This window comes from Thunnus maccoyii, chromosome 4, assembly GCF_910596095.1.
Source record: "Thunnus maccoyii chromosome 4, fThuMac1.1, whole genome shotgun sequence".
In the NCBI taxonomy this organism is placed as follows: domain Eukaryota; kingdom Metazoa; phylum Chordata; class Actinopteri; order Scombriformes; family Scombridae; genus Thunnus; species Thunnus maccoyii.
Genome location: NC_056536.1, coordinates 25,399,105 through 25,425,410, shown reverse-complemented (window position 1 = coordinate 25,425,410; position 26,306 = coordinate 25,399,105). Strand labels below are relative to the sequence as shown.

The window sequence follows — 26,306 nt, the reverse complement described above, 5'->3', positions numbered from 1 at the left end:
TCTGGATGCATTTTGAAACTTTTACTAAATAGGTGTTATGATCATAGATACAGCCAATAGCAGTGGTTGTCAAAGTGGGGTCCAAGGGTCCCCAAGAAAAAGGAGAAAAAAAAATGTTTTCCCCATAATTGCATCCATTAGTAATACAATGACAGAATATAAAAGTATTTCGCGCATGGGTTTCATACACTTTCCGTTAGAAAATATCTAAAAGCAAACATCTTATCATGTGGGTGACACTGGAACAAAATGTTATCAAAGTTTGAGAGCTACTGGTCTACGGTTCTGATTGGCTGCAGGTACTGAAGACCCTCCTCTTTAAATAGAGAGGCGTGGGCACGCGGGGCGTGGCTAAAATGAAATGAGGGAATGTTTTCATCGGCTTGCTAGTTACAGCCTGCAGAGGCAGCAGTTTTTAGGTGTGTTTGCTTTGCACATTAAAATGTCTCTCAAGACAGCGGGTACAGTCTTGACCCGAACATTATGGACTAAAGGAAACAGGACACCTCCTCTTGCCAGATCCCCTAAAGTAAACAGACTTTCTACCACATGCAGGGTGTCTGGAGGAGGAAAGCATGGCTGCGGAAAAACAAAAGAACAAAGTTGCCGCTCGGATTCCACCAGGCCGAGCACTGGCGACGTGCCCTCCTCCAGCGAACCTCCTTACAGATCCACGACTGGGGGAGAGAAGCGACCCGAGGAGCCCGCGGGTGCTCCCGGTGTTACTGGTGTAAGGAGACGGTTATACAGCTCCTCCGCTGCTCCAGTGGACCAGAAGTCTCAACTGTGGGCTCGTTACAATGACACAAAACGGATGGTTTACGGTAAGCATGAGGATCCCCACTTGTCCCAAATAGCAACGGCATGTGAAGTTACCGGTAACCATCCACGTCATCAGGGCTGTGTGTGTGTGTGTTCCCAGCAGCATCAACATGTAGCAGCTCACTCTGAAGACATTTTGTGTGTTCATCCTCTTTCCAAATAGCCGCACAGATGGCACGTTAATGCTGGTGGTTCCTCCATTTCAAATGCATGTCGGGATTAAGTTTAAATAACTTTGTGCAGTTTTAAAATAAAACGACACGTTGATAAGAAGTCAAGTGGGAATTCATTTGCTCCCTAACAGTTTCTCAAATTTGCAGGATTTGGTTTTAAAAACAACTCGTTTGCTTATATGGGCAAATATGTGTTTGGTAGTCATTTCATTTTGCTATTAGCGATTTTAGAGTTATGTCATGTCATGCATCTGCCTTGACAATAATTTTGTTTGATATGGTTTTTCCACAAAAAAAGTTAAATTATCTTGTTTAAATCCTGAAAATTACACCCACTACTCCCTCTCCCTTAATAAGAATTACACAACCTAGGAATATATAAATATATTTCATTTAAGAAGTTTAACTGCTGGACACAAGATGTCTCCTACTTAACTATATAGTCAATTCTCAGTGTATGTGCACTGGAGGTTTTAAGTTTCTATATCACACTTGTGTAAGTTGAGTATTGAACCAGGATTGGCATCCAATCACAAATCCTGCTTGCAGGCTCACCCCTTTAAAATTGGATTTTCAATGAGCTCAGATAAACTTTCCACTTTCAGCAGATAAATGTGAAAACAGCCTTCCAGTGTCAAACTCTGCACGTGCATCATTCTGCACAGTGAAGCTCAAACATTCAACTGTTGGAAGAAGAATAAAAAGAGATGCAAGTGGTGTAAAGTAGCCTCATAATCAAAGAAGAGTTGACAGTGTCCAGCAAAATGAGGCATGAAAAATATAGGAATTCTATTTGAAACTGAACATTACTATTATCAAATTGCTTTTCAGAGTTGTTGTTATACATTATGACCATATGGCCAAGACCTACGTTGGCTGTAGGGCTGGGCCATATGGTCTGAAGTATTCTGATGTTTTGCAAAAATACTCAATTACAAGTAAAAGCCCTGCATTCAAATTCCTGCTTAAAGATCTCCTTCAGACATTTTGTAAGATGTCCTCAAAAAAGTATAATTAACTCAAAAAAGCCTCAAATCCATCCCTTATCCACTCATTGACAAATCCAGAATCAATGAATATGCAAAAATGCTCATTTAAAGTGTTTAACTGCTTGACAAAAGATGTTTCCCCCTTTTGCTGAAAAGTCCATTCATAGTGTTTGTACACTGGAGGCTTCAAGTTCCCACACAGGTGTAAGTTAAATATTGGACCACAGTCAGCCTCCAAACTAGTTGTTTTGTCACAAATCCTGCTCATAGGCCAAATGAGATGTCCAACTTTCTCCAGGTTTCACCAGATGAATTTGGAAAAAGTCTTCTAGTTTTAAACTCTGCACATAAATCATTCTGCACAATGAAGCATCTAACTGAAGTAACAATAAGTAAAACACATGTTTGAATGGATGGGGACTTTAAGTAGAAAAGAAATATTATCACTAAAATGTAAGCTTCTTATTATTTAAGTATCAAAAATAAAAGTACTGTATGTGAAGCAGAATGACCCCTTCAGTTCTATATGATTATTATTACTGATTCACTAACATGTAAACAACATTTAAATGTTGGCAGTTAAATCTGCAACAATGCGTAACAATTATTAAACTGACCTTATGTTTTACACTGTATCTGAAATCTTAATTTGCAAACTATCTAGTAAGTATAGCTGTTACTGTCAGATAAATGTTCTAAAGTAAAAAGTGCAGTATTTACCTCCAGAAATACAGTATATTCATTCATTCATTCATTCATTCATTCATTTTCTTTACCGCTTGTCCTCTAGAGGGTCACTGGGGGGGAGGGGGGCTGGAGCCGATCTCAGCTTACATTTGGCGAGAGGCGGGGTACACCCTGGTCGGGTCGCCAGTCAATCAAAGGGCTAACATGTAGTAGAGAGACAGACAGCCGTTCACACTCACATTCACACCTACAGGCAATTTAAAGACACCATTTAACCTAAGCTGCATGTTTATGGTTTGTGGGAAGAAGCCAGAGTATCCGGAGAGAACCCACCCACGCAGGCACGTGCAAAGAACATGCAAACTCCACACAGGAAGGCCCCAGCTGGACAGTGGGTTTGAACCAAGAACCCTAAATACAGAATAGAAATACAGTATAATGGAACATAAAATGGAAATACACAAGTGAAGTACCTCACAGTTGTTATGAAGTGCAGTACTTGAGTAAATGTACTCACATTCCACCACTGGTTATATGGCATGTTACTGCTTCTCTTTGTAGTTAATGTACATTTTGTTTATATGTATTATATAGAATATACAAAATATAGGCCTATATAATTCATATAGAAGTTTTTTCTCACTGTCTGACTCATTGCCAAATCAAAGCATGAATTCTCAACATGATAAGTTTTATTTAAAGTTGAACAGTGATTCTTGGATAAACCAGTGATTTCACGGATCCAATCTTTTGAGTTGTGACTCAGCACTGGAAAGAACAGCATTTCCAATAGCAGTGAGCGGCTAGAGGGAAAATACTCTCAGGGTTAGTAAATGCATGCCTGCCTGCTGCCCAGCTGCAACCCTTATTGAACTGTCCCAGAAGGCCATGGCCCATTTTCTCCTGCTGTATATACTGAAAGTGACACAGTCCTGAGCTCATATTCCAGTCAGGGTATTAGAGACTGTCTCAGGAGCAGATTGTAAACTGTTTAATCTGTGTCCATGTGTCAGCCGCATGACTGTTGTATTTATCAAAAGTGGCCAGCAAAACAAACAAAACAGATAATGAACTTCTGTTTCTAGAGGTAATGAATATTGTGGTAATGACTTTCCCAGTCAGTGACGGATTAAATAATCTTGATTTAATAAGGGTGGTTACAAAATGTTGTTTTTTGGATTTACTTAGTAGAGCGAAGAGTCAGTTGGCATCCTATAATCACACATTACGCAACCGCCGTTGAGCTTGCCAGCTTCACTAGATTGAAAATGGCAGCAGTCACTTTTTTCCTCCCTCTAGAAGTGCATACTCAGCAAGATTCATAATCCTTAAAAATTAAAAAAAGAATATTACTGTTTTGTTTTTTTTACATTAAATCAGACATTGTGAATAGCCTAACCTCGCCCTCTCTGAGATGAAAACACTTTGAGCTTTACTTGTTTAATTTGAATGAGAGTTTCCCATCTGCTCTCCCTGGTTCAGACCTGATCCCACCAGGAGCTTGTAACCTCCTCAACTCCTCCACCATCTACGCTAACAACGAGGTCAGCCTGGCCGAAGTGGACATCTACGGCTTCGACTATGACTACACGCTGGCTCTGTACTCAAACGCACTCAACACAATGATCTACAATACGGCAAGAGGCTTCCTCATTGAGCATTTCAAGGTGTGTGTTAGTTTGTTTAAGTATATTTGCTTTACAGCTCATTTTAGGTTCACATGAGTTCATTCATTTTTGTCCTCCTGCTCCACAGTACCCTGAAGATATCCGCAAATATGATTACATTCCCAACTTTGCTGCTCGAGGCCTTCACTATGATATCCAAAAGGTAAATTCTTTTACATCAATAATGGGAAATCTTTGCATTGTTCTGTACAGATAATCACATGGTTTTTTTTTCACCTGCTCTCATAGGGTCTTCTGATGAAGATAGACGCCTTCCACTACATTCAACCAGGAACAGTATACAGGTAAGAGGTTGACTGCTGAGTGTACAGGTCATAAAATAGTAGTAAGACTTTCAGACAATACTGAAATGCACTTTAGCGAAACAACTATCAATTAATTAATTTTGATCCATATACATGTATGTCACATGGATTTTTTTTCTGTTTCTTTATCTAAATCCGTGCTGCTGAAGGCAAACTCACTATTTGTATTGTCTGATAATGTTGTGTGTTTTTTAAGCTCTAGTACATTCCTTCTTGTATCATGCTCCTAGGGGCCTGAGCGCAGTGCCAGATGATGAAGTCCTGCAGCTATATGGGGGAACTTACCATGTACCCCTGCAGCAGGACAGCGGCTTCTATGGAAAGGTGAGGAGAATGTTTTTTTTTTACTGTGCACTACATGGTAGTATACAGTAAATTGAGTACAATTTGATAATCTGTATCAGATGCTTAACTTCAGCTATGTGGAGTGAAGACCTGATATCAGAGGCTTTGAATGTTTATAATAACTTTGAACTAGAATTTGGTGTAGAAAGCTGCCTGATATTTATTACATTTATTGCCCATTGCATTCAGATATTTTCTATTTACCCCCTCATGTATGTTAATGGGGGTGGACAAAATATTACACTTTTCAATATGATGCACTCCAGTACACCACCACTACTACCCATTACAACCTCAGTCAACAAAAACAGAAAATCTATAAGCTTCAAAAGTTGTATTTATGGCAGAGCTGTTGTATTGGATTGCATTACACAGAGCAGTTACACAGAATACACTACACAGTGCATGACAGATTGCTCAGGTGTTCCTAATAAAGTGGTTTGTGAGTGTATGTAAGCTATGAAACACACTTTTTGTTGAATCATCCAACCTGTATTAATACAAGTTTGGCACAGATGAGAAAGCTCTTCATAACATTACGAGAACAACACATCTGTTATAATCTTATCCAACTACTCTCAAACAAGGATGTAGTTCAGGATTAAACATGTTACCGTCCACAGAGATTTCAAGTGTCTGGCTCTGCATGGCTTTACTATTGCATAAGCACTGATGGTGAGTTTTGTAATCTCATTTTCCATTGTCGTCATGAGTCAGCTGGAAGGCAATGTTCCAGTGTCAAAGAAAGCTGACTAATAAAAACTGTGTCCAACAAAATACTTCAGATTTTTTTTTTTTTTAACAGCAGCACTTCATCACTCTCACAAAGTACTAATCTCTTTTGGATCTGACAGTTACAAAGGTTAAACTGTTCTGTTTGCTCATTAGGGAACAGTTTGGGCTCTGATGTTTTGAATCAGGGTCAAATAGTTTTCAGTTCATCAGGCTTGTTAAGTGCTTTCCTGTCACAGGAAATGTGCCTCTCCATCTTGTAATCCTACTGAAAATGGTCCCTCTCCAAATAGTTTTGGTGAGGCTCTCATCTCAGCCGGGGACTTCCTGTCCGTGGGTAGTTTTTGTGGAGATCAGAGAATTATTCAAAAGTTCACAGGGACTATAATAAACGCTAATTTTAAAAGTTCACAAACATATACTGCGTTCCTTGTAAACAAGCAGAAATAAATATCAAGTATTTATATGTATTTTGTAACATAGGGACCAAAGGTGAAGCAGTTCATGGACATCTTCTCCATTCCTGAGATGACTCTCTTGGCTGTTGTAAATGATTTTTTCGTCACCAATGACATTGATTACGATCCAGTTCACCTCTTTAAGGACGTGTCGGTGAGTATGCCTTCCAACTCTCACGGTATTAAATGTTACACACTATGTTTTTAGTCCCGTCCTCGCCCTCTAGCTCATACTGATAAAGTATACCGACCTAGTGTATTTCACTGTTTTCATACTCTGTGATGCTCCAGCTGGAGGCTCTGGAATCTGCTGAGCTCAGTTAAAGTTTGCAATGGACTCTCGTCGGGTAGAACAAAGAACAATTATTGCTTTTCCTCTTGGTCCTGAGGTGCAAGGGTTTCTAGTTACAGTGCACTACAGCTACTTCACCATAATATCTGCTTTGATAGAAAAACATGCCAACTGTGAGGTTCTTAAGCATTTTCACATACTGGACCATTTCTTTCTGAGTGACTGTAGTTTGGAGTTATATCCTAGCAGCAAATGCTCATATTGGATCAAAGAGATTACCATCAACTGTTGTTGTAAAAAGCTGTTGTACCTCTATGTAACACTTACTTTATCCTCAGGAAGCAATTGGCATGGTTCACCTCAAAGGCTACATGTACAAATGGGTCATGCAAGATCTCGGTAAGAAATCCATTTCTTTTTCCATTATTGTGTCAAGTCAGAACATGTACAAAAACATGACTGCTACACTTTGAGTTGTCTTCCTCCTCTTCACAGATAAGTTCATTCTGAGAGGAGAAGAGACAGATGCTGTTTTGCACCAATTAGTCAGTCATGGAAAGAAGCTCTTCCTCATTACCAACAGTCCCTTCAGCTTTGTGTAAGTTTTGTTCATCTGAGGCCCACGTTTTCATGAGTCTACTCTGACTCAGAATTAGGGATTGTTATAATCATGTTTTTTGTTTTTTTTTTCCCTGTGCGCAGTGATAAAGGAATGAAACACATGGTGGGAAAAAACTGGAGAGACTTCTTCGATGTTGTTATTGTACAAGCAGACAAACCTCATTTCTTCACTGACTGTATCAAGTGAGTAAATGCTTTCAATTAAGTGTTCCTTAGTATGATGAGTGCCATCTGATTCAGGAAAGTTTCTTTGTTTCAAAACTTAGTACTTTTCACTAAAAACATCAAACCTGATACATTCACTTAACTTTCTTTCTTGTTTGTGAGTGTAATGTCAGCAGTGTACTTGAAATGGGTTCTCTTACAGACCTTTCAGACGCTTGGATGGAAATGGAGACCTCCGGTGGGAGAAGATAAAGAGTTTGGACAAAGGACAGATCTACAAACAGGTTTGTATTATTTCAGGCAAAGCTGAATGTTGTCTTATTGGGCTCCCTCTGGCTTAAATGTTACATGTTTTTACTTGTTATACTCTGTGTCTAAATGAACTAAGGAGAACAACTTTCTTTGTCTTGTGATTCAGGGAAACCTGTTTGACTTCCTCAGACTGACGGGCTGGCGAGGATCAAAGGTTCTCTACTTTGGAGACCACCTCTACAGTGATTTAGCTGTAAGTGTCAAAGCATGGTGGTTTTCTATGTATTTAATGCATGTTATTTATCTAATGTTTTACCCATTTCCTCCCAAAGTGGGAAATTTACAAGAAATGTTATTTTCAGAACTGGTGAAATGTCATTCAGCAGTATTATGAAGTATTATAATCATGTCTTTTATACATGATTTAATGTGCATGTTCAGTCCAAGCCAGAAATCCAGATGTGCACACTGCTACTTTTGCAGTCTTGACAGGAAAAATAAATATGTTCTACCACAGACTGACATGTTGAACCAATTACATACTGTATTTACCTAAAGCTAGTGTCCAACTATTACACAACTCTGAAAAGTTCCAATTTGGACTTTGGGTGGGGCCAGAGCGAGCTGCAGGGTGCAAATTTCAAACACTAGATGGCAGTACAGACTGCCTCAGAAATGTAGAATTAATGGCATGGATTACCATGTAGAGGGTATACAAACAAATTAGCAAAAAACATATACATTGTTCAAGTACTCTTTTGTGTGTCTAATTAGCATTGAAGGCATGGCAAGGCAACTTTATGTGCATAGCACCTTTCAAACATAGACAAAGAAAGTGCTTTACATGAGGTGAAGAAATGCATGAGAACAACATTTAAAAACAAAATAAAATCAATTTGCAGCAATAAGATATGGTACTCCATATTCAGGGGAATTTAAATACAGTAGTATACCAATCAATCAAGGCATGGGGAAACAGAAGAGTCTTTGAAATTAGATTTGAGAGTGGCTAAATTTGGTGTGCAGAAGATCATCTAGTAGTTGGTTCCATTTGTGTGCAGGAAAGTTGCTAAAAGCAGCTTCAACCTGTTTGTTTTTTGACTTGAGGCACTACCAGCTGACTGTTTCCTAAAGATCTAAGGGGCCTACTGGGTTGTAACCCAGCAGCAACACTTTTCTATCTAATCCGTTCTCTAATTAGCGGGAAGCCACTGTTAAACTCATAATACGAAGACATCCAGAACGAATGAAATATAAGACGCTTTCTAATAAAACATCTTCCTGCTCAGTATATTTTGGGTTTCTGCTCAGAAGATGACTAAACGTATGTTCTCAGAGGGCTGAGGAAGGAACTAAATATGTTGCTGTGGGTGTAATTCCCCTGTTGTGTTCTGCTGTTTCCCTCTTAAATAAAGATAACCAATGTAATTTCTTGATGCGTCCTTGCAGGATACTACGGGTCATAATTTTATTGGCAGAAATTTGACCAAAACAATTTTACTTGTTGTGGCAGGACCTGATGTTGCGACATGGCTGGCGTACAGCAGCCATAGTACCTGAGCTGGAGCATGAAACCAAAGTGGTGAGCACAAACCAGTATGCTCTCAACCTCACCTGGCTGCAGGCTCTAACCGGCCTGATGGAACGCTTACAGGTGAGACATTAATCCCAGGCCTGTTTGGAGAATTCACTCTCAATAATTAATTTGTTTTCACTTATGACCACATGCACACATCCTGACACGCCTAAAAATCTCGTCTAGTCTTTGCCAACAGCATGAAACAACCTCATATGTTGACATTTCATAGCCAGTTAGTCATGCTTTGAAATAAATTGATGGCAAACTTCAATCCTCAATGACGTTTAGTGGTTTCTTAACTTGTGTGTGGTCATGTTGAAAAACAGGATGTGAAACAATAGTCAGTTATGGAGCTGCTTGTCAGTCCACATAACTTCTGTTTACAAGCCCTAGTTGCCTGTAATATGAAGGAACCTCAAAGAAAAAAAGAAAAAAAATTCAGTAAAAACAACATTTTCACTCTGGTGAATAATGAATATACTCATACTCATCATACACACAATATAACACACACACATCATATACAGTATGTGCATTAATCAAATTCAATCATACAGTTGTATTCTTCAATATCCTAGACACATCGGGACCCAGAGTCTCAGCAGGTTCTTCAGGAATGGCAGAAGGAGAGAGAGGAACTCAGGTGAGTGTCGTTATCTCAGACCTTCACTCCCAGTCAACCCAATGACCCTGCTTTTATCAAGTATGTGCAGTTGTACATAGTAACTAAATACATTTACTCAAGTAATGCACTTAGGCACAATGCTGAGGTACTTGTACTTTACTCAAGCCTTTCAGTTTAATTCTACACCACTATGTTTATTTTACAGTTACTACATAATCTGTAGATTAAGATAACTATACTGACTATATAAGACAAAGCATCTATACAGTAAACTGAACTGCTGACTATATATAAGATATTTAAAATTAGCTCTAACTCAATCAGCTGCAGCATTAAAATTCTGTTTACATGTTAAAGTATTAGTAATAATAATTGCATGATATTAACAGTAACATAATAACATGGGCCTGCGTAGTGAGTACTTCTGATATTTTTAGGACTTTTAGGAATGCAAGACTCACTGGTAATTGAGTAGTTTTACTTTATGGTGTATTTACTTAAACTTTAATTATCTGAAAGTATATTAATACATACATACTTCAAATCATTTCAACTAATACCTTATCCTTTTATGTCCCAGGGTGATGACAAAGAACTTTTTCAACCCTCAGTTCGGCAGCATCTTCAGAACGTGTCACAACCCCACTTACTTTTCCAGACGTCTGTGTCGCTTCTCAGATGTCTACATGGCCTCCCTCAGCTGTCTTTTGAACTATGACCTTTCCTACACTTTCTACCCACGCCGCACCCCTCTGCAGCACGAGGCTCCTCTGTGGATGGATCAGCTCTGCACAGGCTGCATGAAGATACCTTTCCTGGAGGAAATGTCTCACATACGATGAGAGCTGGGCTCTCCTCAGTGACTGATTTCAGGAATGAAATCCTGAAACGAATGAAATTTTAGGCTTGGAGAATACTTGACGTAGCCTGAGGATCTCTTTCATATAGTAGGGATTCTTTTTAGCTGAGGAAGGTACCGCACAGCCTCCTCTACAAAGCAATGCTGTTCCACATGCTGTAGTGACCCACTTACCCACTGAATTCACTAGAGGGTGCTGTAGATTTAGCTGTTGTCTAGGAAGTATTGCAATTCAGTTAAACGTGTTATGGTACAAGTTTAACAGACATTCAGTGTTTTACCTGAGTTTTATGGATATTAGCAATATTGAGCTGCCGTCGCACAATTACAACAAATAAAGAAGTAAAATCGGGCATGTTTTATGTGTTGATCTGTTATTAACCCTCTTATAACTCGTTCCCAAGTGATAACAGGTAAGTGACAATGATGCAAGTTACCTTTAAAGATCCCCTCCAGACATGTTTTAAGATGTACAAAAATACTCTGCTTTGAATAATAATTTGTGTCTAATATGGTTTTTCCACAAAGAAAGGATCAGTTACCTTGTTAAAATCCTTAAAATTAGATCTACTCTTTCTCCCTCACTTAAAAATCCAGAATCTCTGAGAATGCTAATATTTTTCATTCCAAAAGTTGTTGGTTAGTTCAAAACTAGCTATGATGTCACAAATCATGTTTCTACTGTCTCAAAATCTGATTTAAGGTGAACACGGAGAAACTTTCCCCTTTCAGAAGATGAAAGCTAGTGTCAAACTCTGAACAGAGCGAGTATATCCTTGCCTGGAGACTAACATTTAATCCAGTAAATGCATACAGTGAGTTGTGCATATCGTATATGTTTGCATTTATTCCATTGGTCGTTTGGTTGCTAGGCAGCGCAGCATCCATTCATCACCACCGTACTCAGCATCACTAACTCATTCACATCCAGCCGCCTGACTGAAGACAACAGTAAAGGTAACGTGCTGTTTGCTTGCTATAACTCGGGGGTTTGGGCAGCAAAATATTGATGTAGTTGTTGTTATAATGTGGCAGAAGTGTACAGTAGTTGCAGATGAAATTTAATCGCTGGAAGTGCGAGTATAGCGGTCTTAGTGAAGTTTAGTCGTGCTGTCCCGCGCAGGAATCATTCGTGTAGCTGCTATCTCACGGACGTTTGTGTTGATTAAGGTGCATATATGCTGTATTAATGATGTGTGTAATTATTAATGAACAAACCTTTCTCTACGCATAGAGTCAATGAAATCATTTATTCATTGTTGCATAGCATTGTTGCATTTATTCATTGTTTATTCCTTCTTTCTTTTCATGCCTATTTTCTAGCCTGTAAAATAAGCCAAAAGTTTGGTTCCGAGACGCCATTATAATCAATTCTCGCATATTGACCGCTGACAGGACTCTTACATGTTGATAGCGAAGTTGGGGTTCGTCTCCAGATATATTTAGCCTATGAGATTGTTTATTTTTTAATATCTTTTCAGAGGAATATGGCAGCAAAACCATTTCAGTTTGGCACCCTTTCTTTATCCCTTTATATTAGGTGACTTAAAAGCAAAATACCGAAAAGCAAAATGTGTTTTCCATTATGTCACTGCAGGTGTGTCACATGTGGCTATTATCACCCCATTGTGTCATTAAAAATATGTTAGAGTCACCTGAGCCCCAGTTTATGTAGCATTACAGGCACAAACTGGGGCCATGCAGGGTCACCTCAAGGTAGGCAAAATTTTCCAGAGCTGTTGTTTATGTCTCTCCACCGAAATCATAATCTGACAAAACACTTATCATGTCTAAATAAAAGATGTTTTACAAAAATATTCTACATTGTTTTGAAAATTATAGTTATTTTCTAGTAAATATCTTCAAATGGTCACATTCAATCCGTGACATTCAATTATTAATTGCTCCTCAATTCCTGTTCAGGATTTATAGATTTATGTTCCATTTTATGACAGCATGACATTTTCTCTCAGTCTAAATCATCCAAACTATTGATCCATCTGTGGTTAACTGAGACTATCCATGAGTGTGTGTTGTTTGACCCTCCAGCATGAGTAATAGACTACATCTTTTTACACGTCACCACCTCTTGACACGATCCTTGTTGGCTGCGTGTTAAATTCTCTTTGGGCATGTTCTTGTGCATGAAACACAATCTTCATTGTGATTATATATTTAACTTTTTCCCCCCTTGTATTTCAGAATCCTACCAATGAGAATACAGGTCTCCTCTGTTTGTTTTGTTCCATCATGGACTAGAAAGATAAAACACAAGTTTATTCACTGAAAAGGCAATGGAAAAATATAACTATCACATTATAGCATCAAGAAACATGGCTATTGCCTATTTTAGGTTGTGTTTAATGAAACTAAGGAAAAGTGAAGATTCAGTGCTTTAAAGAAGGAAGGACTTACAAAACTGTAGAAACTGGACCCATCTCATTTACTGGAAATACTGGCTGTTTGTTTCAGGTAATGGAGATGGGTGTCTAATTTTTTTTATTAGTGAGATATTCTTAGACCAGAAATAGAAAAGGTGTCAGGTCTTTTTTGCTCTCTTTTGTTGTTGCGGTATATCTCTCTTTTTCCCTAATACCAGGATCTTATTTTCAACTTGATGATACCAATTTCCACTACTGGTTTCAGGTCATATTTATCTCCGGTGGTTGATGATCATTTAACATAGTTTTGAATTCAAATACTTCATAAAGATAAGTTTTGCCTGTTTAAAAATGCTGCAATGTTTGTTTACTGAACGCCTCATGCGATCTTCAGTGGTGCATCTGTGTTTCTGCGGGGCTGACTGGTGTTTCACTCATTTTCATGGCTGCCTGCCTTCAGTGAATAAAGCCTGCACCTGAGCAGCAGAAGCTTCCAGGACAAACTTTTCTCTCACATCAGCTGACCTCTCTTTGATGCCTTTGGAATCAGGCAAGAAAGCCTAAAGCCTCACTTTACTGACAACAGCAGAAAAAACAAGCGAGCAGGAATAAATCCTGTTTTTATTATGCACTCTTTAGACTCATCAGCTGATATACGATCCTCACGGGGCAGCTCTGAATGATTGCACAGATTTTACTTTCTTAAATCAGTCCATCCTTTTGCCAGCGAGCTTTATCCATCCCGTCCTTGCAACCCTTCATCCTTCATTGCTTCCATCCAGGATTTCTCTAAACCACACCACTACATCCGTTTGCAGTTCCACTTCCTCATCATTTCTCTTTCATCTTTCTATAGACTTTTTTTCCCCTTTCCCTTTTCCACCCTCGCTGCTTCATTTTCTCACCTCTGAGTCACTCCGTTCCTTCTTTTCCTCATAGAACCCTCCCTTCCGTCATTTCTTTATGCTTCCAGCTGAGTGCCTCTGTGTCTGTCACTATGTTGGCCACGGGAGGCTGTGCACTCAGAGGATTGTGTGCTCTGGCAGCCCGTCCTTCTACCCAGCAGCCTCTTCTATTATTAAATGTAACGGGACCTTTTACTTTTACAGCTGAGCAACGTTAGGATCTCTGGCTCATTGTAGGAAGATTTCCCTGCTGCAGAGGATATTCCTTCTTTGTGCCCTTGAAAGTAAAAAAAAAAAACAGAGAGCAACCCCGCAGAGAAAACACAGACTTGTTTGTTTTTACTGTATTATCGTTCTTGTTCTTCTGCAAAACATTATAAAAAACCCTAAAATATTTGCTAATTCATGAGGTTTGTATTCCTTTCAGCCAACTAACAAAGAAAAAAGCAGATAAATTAAAGCTTGGTGGGATTGGAAATCTGAGTTTTGGCTATAACACAGAGTCGGGGGAGATGAGCAGTGGTAAGAGGCCTCAGGGCAGCGACTAATTGGCCCCTGCCAACGTCCTGTAGCGTGGCAGTTTGGAATCACTGTTGTGTAATTATTAATCAGATGTCACATGATGAGAGCTATTAGTCTGTATGAAAAAGGTTAAATCACCATTTGCCCCAAATAGTTTTTGTTGTTATTTTGTCTTTATTTTGTCTTAAGGGTTAAATGAAACTGGATGTACAGTGTCATATGAATTACGGGTCTTTATTGGCTTCTTTGTGATATCACACTGCAACAGTGAAAACTTGTAAATTTTATAATATAATTACACCATATCTCAGTCTTTGCATGTTTTTGCATGGAAGGACATTAAAACACATGCAAAAATGAACCAGACACTTATAAATTTAAAAGTACTATGATAGTAATAAAGTGTGTGATGGAAACAAATAAAAAACACACATCTTTTGGGTGCATATAAATAATTTTTAAATTAATCATTTAAGATATTTTCACGAATTAATACTATACCTGTGACATTTTTACTGGACAATTCAGACAATAGTGAAATCCTTATTATAGGCTTTAGTAGCCAAATTCCCTCCGTGTCTAAACTGCTAACTGGATGTATTAAACATGCTTCAAGAATTAATTTTAGTTTTCCTGCTGCTCAGTCATGAACAGCATACTAATTACTTCTGTCCAGTCATTGCTTCATCTCAGGCACCATGCTGAAACTGGACCTGTCTTGAATTTCAGTGATGTGCACTATACTGGATTATACATGTGTTTATCTTTCCTCACCTTAACTGCTGCTGTTTACCTGCTTTTATCATGTGGCGTTATGATGGCTCCACTGTGCTGAAATACTGCAACAATTCAATTTTTTTTTTCAATTCCTATTTATATGTATATAAATATAAGCACCAAATCACAACAGAAGTTATCTCAGGGCACTTTTCTCATAAAGCAGGTCTAGACCGGACTCTTTATTTTACAGAGATCCAACATTCCCCCATGACCAAGCACTTGGCGACAGCGGTAAGGAAAAACTCCCTTTTAATGGGAAGAAACCTCAAGCAGAACGAGGCTCTAGGTAGGCGGCCATCTGCCTAACAGACCAAAACCAACAGATGGGACCACATCTCTTTCTAATGATACTTCATTAGTTGCCTTTTTGTTTTGGAAGTGACTTTAAAGGTTTAATTGATTGCTTCCGAAGCTGGTCTGTAACAATCTACCTGAACTGTTGATCCTGATATAAGCAGGATCCTTTTGACTGTCGCTACTTTTATTATAAGAATTTTATAGTCTCTGGCTTTTATTCAGCTTTTATTTTTGTTCTAGTTGTTTTGTTTGCTTGACTGCAACCCTTAACTCATTTTTTTTTTCTCTGTTTTATTCACCTCGATAGCCTATTAAAGTATCAGTATGGAGAACCTAGCACTTTCTTCCGTCATGAGCCTCTATTGTATATTAAAGGAGCTGTGGAAAAGCCTCAGAATTTCACCCAGTCAGTTTCCACACACGCATTGCCAGATTTCACATGGATTATTTATATGCTCGTTTATGTGAGGCCACTGGCTGCTCCTGAGACACGCCGCTCTTTCATCGTCATACATATAGGATTGCCCCTTTGGCATTGTGTCAAAGATGCGAGCCTGTGAAGATGCACTCTTTGAGGGTGCAATTTATTCACTCCTGCGCTGTTGTCCCCCTCATACCATAGTTTGATGTCTAATATGTTATTGAACCCTTTGTAAATTACAGCCCTGTCTGTGATCTGAAATACAAGCCTGCGCTATAATTAACATAGTCAGTGGGCCAGGGATGAGAAGCTGCATTAAATGAAAGCTCATTGTGGAGCTGTGGAGACCTGCGTGACTGATAGGAACATGGAGAGAGAGAGAGAGCAGTTATGTGACTGGACAGCAGAGATATTTTATTAGCAACTGGATTCAGCACTTTTTTTTAATTAAAAGTCACTGGGTTGTATTTTGTGATATCTTTATTATACAGGTATTCCAGTACAAACAATATTTAAAACCTCATGTTGATACTTAAGGCCTTTTTTTTTTTTTGGATGCATAATTTTCCTTTCTGTTGAATTATTCATCTGCAAATTGCATTTATGTGCATTCTCTCCTCAGAGGAGGATGTCAGCTGGACCACGGCAAACAGCTTATTAGAGCGAAAGTGTACAGTCTCTTTGATGGGCTTTGAATGAGTCACCCACTCTCTGCCTCTGTACTGTATCTGTATCTGTCGGGCTTCTATATTTATTCTTGATTCTCATCACAAGTTTCCTTTTTAGTGTTGCCCGTTCAGCAGTTTCATTACCTACCTGACTGTACAGGCATAATAATGAGTTATATTTGAATTTCTTACACCTCACATCTACACTCTTTGATTTTAGCCTCATTAACATTCAGGTAAGTGTCTTGTCACATTGCCCTGTGGCCCAGTCTGACCTAGTCCAACAGCACAGTAATCCTTTAATGAGAAGGATTTAATTAGATGTAGTATAATATCATTGTGACTCTATGTTATGGTTTGTGTACATTACAAGCAAGTGAAACATTTAGATAAAATTAATTGGTATACAATAAAGTTTAATGGCCAAATTGTAAAAGCTGACATCATAGGGCATGTAGTGTTAAAGTGGCCATACTGTGCTGACGTATTGCTGTAGTAAAGGGTTTGTATGAACAGGGCTGACATGATATCTTGATTTTTCCTTCATGCTGGTTCTGTTCATATATAGAAAAGCAAATAGACAAAAATGCCGACTGGGTACTGATGGTGAATTGGAAAAGGAAGTTTCAGTGATGGGATTCTCAGTGGAGTGCTAAACCCAAAATCCAGTGAGCATGTTCCAAAACAAATATGAAAAGGTGGCTCATGTCAAATCATTCGGCTCACATCACAAAATAAATAAATAAATAATTATGATGTGAGCCAAATGAACAAGTGAAATGTTATAACTTTGTCCTCCTTGACTTGGAAATTTGAGATGTGCTACCTTTTCATTATTTTTTAGGGTGCTGATGGTGTAATTGTATAAACTACAGGCTACTATTTACGGATGCTGAGTTTCAGTTACTTATCACTTGTTTATCATCTTTTTGCTGGAATGAAAAGTATTACATTTCAGTCTTTCATCGGCATAGGCAAGCAAGCAACCTTTTTTTATTCATTATTATTATTCATGGATTCAAACCTAAGTGTTTTACCATAATTACCGTACATATAGCACTTATAGCATGCTAAAGTAGGGAATTCTACAACTTACCGCAATTTAGCATTCACTCATTATCCGGAACAAATTATTGAGATATTATGAATATTCATGAATATACATGAAAAGGTTATTCTCGATTGAGCATGAAGTCAATGTAAATGACAAACACTATATGCTGTTCCTCTCTATAATGATTACATGTTGTTTTTTCTCCGCACCACTGAGCTGTATGACAGATAGATTCAGAATAGATACAGGGGAGGGAACCTCACACAATGTAGTGTTCTGCAAGCTGGGAAAAAGCCCTGATAACAAAACTTGCAAGATAACTCGTAATATATTTCAGATACGGATTAGCTTGGTATTACTCAAACTGCAGGACACCGAGCACATATTTCCTGACTCATCAACCCACTTGCCCTCTCTGACACGACGGTCTGCTATTTTCTGGGTGACACATGCAAATGTTTGCCTCTATTTGTGGAGACACCTGCTGTTCCCATGCGGAGGCTCTGGCCACACACATACTTCAGTCAATTGGGTCTATATGACAAAAAGTTGGTTTGGTTTTATTAGCCAATCTGATGCATTAGAGAAGAGAAGTCGCCTACCAAGAAATTTTAGCTATTTATTTTGAGGGCTATTTAGTGAAATTACTTTTAAAGCTCTTGCAATCTTCTCCTGGTTTCTAAGAACCTCTTAAATGTGCCTGACCTAATTACTGCAATGAAATCATGTGTAAAAGAAGCAAAAATGTGCATTCAATAATTTAAATACACATTTTTGATGATATTTATGCACTCTGTCTGCATGAAAACCCAAAACCCTCTACAACCTTTAATCCATGCATTCTGTTGATATTAACCTTCCTTGTTGTTTAGATCCCCACAGACCACAATGTTGTACAATATGTGTAAAAATTATAATACTAATTGCATTTTTTTTTTTTTTTTAATTTTCCTCTGACCTTATTAGAACTCAATATGTGGAAAAGTATTGAATTGGTAACCCCACACCTTGCCACAAACTGGACTTGGACATTTGGTGACAAAATTACCTTAAAGCTGCCCTCATTTATGCAGAAACGAGGGCAGACAAAATATTAGATAAAATATTAGAAACCCCTTTCAATATAATATAATTTCCAGTACAACACCAACACCCAATACAACCTCAATTATAAACATAAAGTGGAAGTATCATGTATCAGAATAAAAACAGACAATTTATAAGCTTCATAAAAGTAAAATTCATGGCCGAGCTGTTGTATTATATTTCATTAGATTGCACAGATGTACCTAATAAAGTGGCCAGTTTTTGTAAAGTTGAGAAAAATGTATCAAAATTGCCTTTAATTATTAGTCATTCTTAAAAAGCAGAATAGATTAAAAGTTTAAAGATAATGACTTTATTTCATCATTTCATTACTTTTCTTGTTAATATAATATGATATGATGTACATCCCGGTGTCCAGCAGAGGGCACTGTTAGCCTGCATTCTCATCAGCATCAATTCATTAATAAATGCACAATCATGGACTTAACATTTAAGACACTCACAACATAAAAATATCCTCAACTTTCTTATTGACCTTTTCACTGCAAACATTTCTGCAATCGATAAATTTCGAAATGGTCAATATTGCAGTAGTGACCAGTGGAAAATGAAAGCTATCAAATTTACTATTCCCCCTGTGAGTTGAAAGCAAAGGGATTAAAACTTGCCCTTTAACTTTGTGGCATTTCTCCACCAGCCAGGGGATTAAAAGTTGAGTGGTGTCGGGCCCGAGTCTGTCTCTGCTGTGGCGAGTCATCTATTGATCACCTGGCATGAAGACAAGTATTCCTCAGTCGCAGGGAACCATCCATCATGGAGCTGCCAGGGACACAATGGGGAGATAGTATGGCACTGCACATCCATTAAAACAGAAATAGATCTTTCTGTGCAACAAAGATCAACGAGCAACACGTCCCTGTAGCTGTCACTTTCATCCTGCTCCAGATCATAATTGTCTGAAGAAGACAGACTGCCATCACTGATCTGGAAGCCAATACTTTAAAGAAGTCCCTCCATTTTGAAGTAATTGATAAGCCCTTAAAATGTTTTTTTGTTATTCAAAATTTAGGTAGAAGGATAAAAAAACAAAAAAACATGCATAATAACTCTCTTGTCACCCGCTGATTATACAGTAAGTCTCTGGATAATGAAGTGAAAAGAATGGGAACAATATAGAGAACTGATAATTGCATTCAAACCTCAACAGAGTGGAACACAAAGTGGGACTGGGCTCATTCGATGCAAGCACGCTGCAACAACACCTCTTTTCTTCTGCCGTGTCCACCATAATATCCTGGCCCTCTAATGAGAGGCTATGAAAGGCCACAGTGTGTGCGTGAGGCTGTTTGTAGCGGCTCCCAGGGGCCTGAGGGGCACGTGACCTCATTGGGAGGAGGACGGTTCAGTGGGCTCGCTCCACTCCTCCCAGTCAGACAGTCAAAAACCCTTACTGTAACTTCTTTGCAACTTTTTCACTTTCAGCTGTCTGCCAGAGGAATCTAGATACTAAACGTGTCTGCAAATGCAGCAGGGGATGTGAAACCAATGTAATTTTTGCACTGAAGAAGAAGTAAGAAGGAGTGTTGAATTGCAAAGCAAATGTGATCAATTCCCTTGCAGTGACAATAAAGTAAAGTCAAGTGAAGTAACAGACATTCCTCTGTTCAGTGTTACTGGACAGACAATTTAAACCATCCCAAACTAGCAAATAAACAAAGAAACCAAATAATTACGTTGTCCATGGTCTCAGTCATGCACTCTTACGCTCAGTCAGCTACTGAAGTTAGAAAAGTGTAATGAAAATGAATTGCTTGCAGAGATAAAGCTCAGCTTATTTCCTCATGCTTCAAAGCACAATTGCCCTTTGAATATTCGCTCCCTTCAAATATTTGTATGGCACCCCTTCCTCCGCAAACTCCAGCTCTCCAAATATCCGAGTGTATGTGTACTCCTTGTTCAGTCAAGTATCTGCAAAATATTTAGAAAGTATACAGCAGCTATAGGCAATGTGTTCATCACGATACAGTATAAATATTGTGGAATGATTAACCTCGTTCTTTAAGAGGCTGTTCACTCGCCCAGGTTTTACCTTTTTTAGAGTTGAGGTCCTGGTCATCGGCCACTCCTAACAAAAACAGCCTGTTTGGCCCCCTCAGCCCTAATACTGATCATTTGAATAACATCTAATAAATTAATAGCAGTTTGAGCCTGGAGGCACATACAAAGAAATTAGTCCAGTCATGTTTTTGTCATCTGTTTGCAATATTTAAAAAATCAGAGCAACACCATCATTTCGTAACCAAGATTACAATAATGTCTTGTTTATCTGCTTTAGCTTCAAATCATGCAGGATTCTGCTGCCATACCAAAACAAAAACATTTTTCCTGTATTACCCAGATCTTGACTTTGTTACTCTAGTTATAAGTCTTTAGAGTACATATTAAAGCCCCTGAAAACATGATTTTTTTAATCTAAAGTTTCCCTTTAACATTAAACATTCATCACTGAATAAGTTAATAATATGTTAAAAAACACAAACACAAACACAACACATTTTATTTTGTTTAATTTGTTTATTTAACAGGGACCATACAGATTAATATTGTTACACTGTCTAACTGAAGTTAATTTGCAGCCCCCGCAGCCCTGGTTAGACTTTTAAAACTAAAATTCATTATTTGATTCAAAGAATCAAATAAATGAATCCATAAAACAGAATCTGGATAAAAACAACATGATAAATAAAACAGACTGTATACATGTGTACAGTACCAGTCAAAGGTTTGGACACACTTTCCCATTCACTTGAATGAAAAAGTGTGTCCAAACCTTTGACGAGTTCTGTAGGTGTGATATCATGTATGTATATAATATGTAACATAGATTTGATCGTGGTAGCCTGTTACTAAAACAGATGACTGACGAAAAGTTGTTGCCCCTGTCGTCATGACTCCTTTGCTGTTATATATTGTTTATGATGAGTTTAACATCCTAAAACTCTGGCTGTGGTTTGACCAGATTTGACTGACGTTGACCAAACAACCCAGCAACTGTCGTCAGAGTCCTGATGCACGTTGCACAAGTGTGTGGCATCATATGGGACATTTTAATGAACCACTGAGCATAGAGAAAAACAAAACAAAACAAAACAATAACAGAAATCTCTCATGTGAAATAGCCTTAACTGTTCTAACGTTGGCAGCAAAATGTGTGTTCATGTAAGATCCCAACAGCCGTAGTTAGAAGCTTATTGAGAAATAAGTTTGCAGGGCCTTCACAGTTTTATTATATACATACATGATTTGGGGCTTTGGGGCTTTTGCTCCACTGGCTTCTGAGTTCTGTTTTATTTTCCTTCCTCTGGAAAGCACTTTGTGCACCTTGCTTGAAAAGATAACAATAAAATTATATTGATATTATTTGGTATAAGAAATCATCGAGGCATGACAGGTTTTATCTAAAGTGGTCCATATGGGGCCCTGCTTTATAACCAGAGAAAGGCTATGAGATTAAACCATGAGACACTAAAATTACAAGAAAAGAAATCAAATATTAATGAGAATAAACATAGCGCATAAGGCTCAATTGTTCGACTGGTTTCTGTTTCAATAAAGCTTTTGTTAAACCAGCAGGGATATACTTTGCCCTGAACCTCACAGTGCTTCATAGCGCAGTTGATTTATGATGTTTGTTCAGCCTCAAACACATTAAACCCCTGCTCATAGAAAATTAGATTTTCGTTTAAAGGAACCGAAATGATAAATTATGATGCGCCTCCTTAACAAAGGCCTTTGCATGTGTTGCTTGTTTAAACAGTGTTCTCTTTAGAGAGGCACAACACTGATCTATTCCCCAGGAGCAAATTTCCTGCCCCATGAAAGAGGAGCTGAGGACGAACGAATGATTTTTGCTTCTGCTCCATCCACTCCTCAGCCCTCGTATGTACCACATAGCAACTCTGCCACCACATCCTCCCCACTGTTGCTGCCTTTTCACAGACCAGACTGGAAATACATGTAAGTGTATTTACCCATCCACAAAGTGAAAGATGGAGGAGACATCCCACATCTGTTTACACCTGTATACTGTAAGAAACGTACCGTTATTTTCACAGTAATTAACCAGCAGCAATTGACAAGTAACTTACTGTAAAAAAGAATTACAGTAGGTTTAGTGTATTTATAGTGACAGCAGTGAAATTGTAACAATAAAATAAACCACTGTATTTTCATGATACTGTATACAGTAGTGGTATATAACTGTAAAAAAAAAAAATGATACTGTGTATTTAATTACAGCACCAGACCTATTGTAGCACATTTGATTACATTTATTCATTTGATGCTAGCAATAATAACGTGTTGGTTAATTGAATAGTGATGATTATAATTTTAGGGCTATGATTTTAATCATGATTACTCTGATTGGTATTATTGTTTAGCCATACATAAAACAGTTAAATTAACAATACACATTTTACTTGGGGAGACACAGAGTCTTTTCTGTAAAAGCTCTTATGTATTCTGATCTCTGTGTTTGTTTTGTTTTCCGTCTGGTATTTTGTTGGTGTTGCAGAATCAGTAGTTTATGTGAGTGTGACGACATGGATATCGGGGAGGGATCTCCACTGCCTTTGTCCTCTTGAGAGTTTTCCTGCCCGTCCATTTCCTTTAAGACAAAAGAGGAGCCAGAGCTGTTTGGTAGCACTAGGCCTTGTTCCTGAGGTGATGTGATTAAAGGCTTCTGTCTGGGCTGCACCCATTCAAATGCCTCACACACGCCACAGCTGCTTTAGTTAATTGAATTGTCAGGAAAGCAGACAGGACTGAAGGTAGCACCAAGACTGACGTGCTGAATCAATAGAGTGGCACTTAAATAAAGTTGGGTGATGGCTGTGCCAGGGAGCTGAATCCAGCTGGCTGTTTGTTGGGATCAAGTGGTCTCTGATGGTTTGAGCTAATGGTTTGGTCTGAGATCTGTTTTCACGTTGGATGAGATACAGTTTTGGTGTTTAAAAAATGGTCACAATTATGAACACCTCGAATAATATGGATTCTGGGTAACTACCAAGTGTTATACTGTGGCATTATTTATTGGTGGATGTGAGCTGTAATATCTTATCTATATTCATTATGTTGTGTGTGTGGATTTCAAATGATATGTCATTTTATTCTACATTTGGGGTACCTTTTTAACAAATGGGACAACAAATTATGGCAAACTCTGGCTCATTTATGTTATTTTCATATTAATAAGTGACCATTGTCATTGTAAAATAAATTAATGAAAAAAATTAAGTACTAGTGGACTGTTAGTAAACATGAACCTACAGTCATGCTAGCACAAAGCTTTGATCTAAACTCTAATTTCAGCATGCTAACATGCTGATGTTTAGCAGGTAATACCATGCTCACCATCTTAGCTTAGCATGTTAGCATGCTGACATTTGCTAATCAGCACTAAACAGAAAACACAGGTGAGGCTGATCGGACAATTAAATGACATTTGAGCTTATGATGGTTAAACCTGAATTAAATGGTATTTCTAGCCACTTGGGGGCAGTGGAAACAAGTTGTGAACACAACATTGTCGTATCATTACCTTTTAAGTTGATAAGAATTTGTTAGCAAACAGTTCCTTCTCTTGTCCAATATTCACTCTCCTTTAGTTCAGATTTTGGTCTCTATTTCCTGGTCTTGGTCTCTATTTCCCTGAGGAAGATATCTTGATCTTTAGCTACTGAACTTTTTCCCAGATAACAGCTGCCTGCTGCAGCCACAAACAACACAGTGAGAGCACTGAGAGTGAACCAAAACAGTAAAGTTGCTTATTGTTGCTAAACAATAAGCTGAAAGTTGATATGAAGCTTCATGAAGCCGAGTGGAGCTGCAGAGTTGCTGATAATTCTCTGTAGGTTCATCACCATGAGCTACACCTCTGACATTACACATTGTCATTTGATACATTGTTAGCCACTTTGAGGTATCGCCAAAGGTATTACAATTCATCTTGAGGGGGACATAAAGGTCCCAAATATGATGACAATTGTTGTTGTGTTATTTCACTGTAAACTTCAAATGTCAACCTCATGGTTGTGCTAGGGGAAAAGTCTAGTGATCACCAAAGTCAGTAGGCTTCATCCTCTGGGCACAATGAACATTTTTACAAAAATTAACGGCAATCCATCAGTCCAATAGTTGTTAAGTTTCTTCAGTCTGGAACAAAGTGGTGGACAGACTGGCTGACAGACATTGTCATCCCAAAAACAAATAGTCAAGAATGTTAATCAAATTAACAATCGCTACAATCAATGAAGTCACTATCAGCAAAAGATCCGCCTTGTCAGTTGAATTACCACATGGCCACAAGACAAAGTGAGGTCCATTACCAACAAAGTCAGACAAGGACTGCAACGCTGTGGTGAAATGTTTTCAGAAAATTGCAGTCTCAGAGGAAAGGGGTGATGTAATTGTGGAGAGATGATGTAACTGTCTATCAGCATAATTGTGCTTGTTTGGTAGGCCCATTGATGAATTAAGTGCTTTCCTGCCCAGTTACTATGAGCACTTTACAGTTAATGTGATGAAGACATCATTGGTCCTTGGGGAGACTGAGGTCCTGGATTGGTGAGATATTCCATTTATTCATGATTTAGGGTAGAATAAACTGTTGTCAATTAAAAAACTTTGCTTTTCCTATCTAACACAACTACCTCTGTGCTGCCTAACACTGACCATAAAAACAGGAGTGTGTTTCACCCGACGTAGTGCAAATGTTTTGGAAGTGAGTGTCTATCAGATAACTGGCTGATGCTCTAGACTGCAATCCTTCTTTATTCAATAATCTGTGGCAGGATTAATGCATTGTTGTCACTGCTGCCAGTTTTTCAGACTCAACGGCCTACTGAAGGAGAATCTCTATGTCCAGAATTTTTCTTAATTTAATCAATGCAGCTAATAGTAACACAAGGTACCTTTGTGCTACATTTACCCTCATTTTGCGTGCATACCTTAGATGATGGTCTTACAAAGGAAAGAATTATGAGGGAGATGAATGAACAGATTAGGAACTTGTTCAGAGGTCGTCACCTACAGTATGCAGGAATGGAGCTCCTGACTCTGTGAGGACATTTGTGAAGAACGGTGAGGTGTTTGTCTGATGTCTACAGCTTGTTTGACCAGCTGTCTTCCAGTGACAGAAAGAAGCAGAACTAGTGCTGCAAGATGAACTTTTAAGCAAACTCTCACAATGCCAAGAACTGGTTTTATGCCTGTAGCTGTTTTTTAAATTGCTCAAGTCGCTGATAATTTAATAAGCTGAGACTTGTATCATTGCTGTGTGGTTTTATGTATTATGATAAACTTGGAAGAAAAAGAAAAAACACCTGCCAGCGTGTTCTCTGGGATCTTGGCGTATGAGAGAGTGGATGTAGCCTGTACGTGAGAAAGGCTGCCACCACACTCCTGGTTCCCTGGGAGACTGGCATGGTCAGCAGCCCCCTCCCCCTTCCTCCCTTGTCCTCCTTCATCCTCTTGCCGTTTCTCCCCCTGTTTGTGAAGGAGGCGTGTGAGCAAGGAAGAGGCAGGGCACGTTAGCCAAGGCTGGGGGAGTGGAACTCAGACGGCAAGCAGAGCATAC

The 26,306-nt window shown here is 38.6% G+C and overlaps 1 protein-coding gene across 1 annotated transcript; it reads left to right on the top strand.

Annotated features, from left to right (window-relative positions):
* Positions 1–342: 342 nt before the first annotated feature.
* Positions 343–10,945, top strand: nt5dc2 (5'-nucleotidase domain containing 2). The gene is made up of 14 exons (XM_042409046.1): positions 343–824; positions 4,154–4,338; positions 4,427–4,501; positions 4,588–4,643; positions 4,895–4,988; positions 6,225–6,353; positions 6,830–6,890; positions 6,987–7,089; positions 7,194–7,295; positions 7,480–7,561; positions 7,696–7,782; positions 9,043–9,183; positions 9,687–9,751; positions 10,314–10,945. The coding sequence occupies exons 1-14, from the start codon at positions 362–364 to the stop codon at positions 10,573–10,575; spliced, it is 1,905 nt and encodes a 634-aa protein (XP_042264980.1). The 5' UTR covers positions 343–361; the 3' UTR covers positions 10,576–10,945.
* Positions 10,946–26,306: the final 15,361 nt, after the last annotated feature.

Excerpts from the sequence above, each read along its gene's own strand:
- nt5dc2 (XM_042409046.1), top strand. The coding sequence starts at position 362 with ATGAGGGAATGTTTTCATCGGCTTGCTAGTTACAGCCTGCAGAGGCAG. Across the intron at positions 6,891-6,986 it reads ATGGGTCATGCAAGATCTCG|ATAAGTTCATTCTGAGAGGA; the intron begins GTAAGAAATCCA and ends TCCTCTTCACAG. Across the intron at positions 7,296-7,479 it reads TTCTTCACTGACTGTATCAA|ACCTTTCAGACGCTTGGATG; the intron begins GTGAGTAAATGC and ends GTTCTCTTACAG.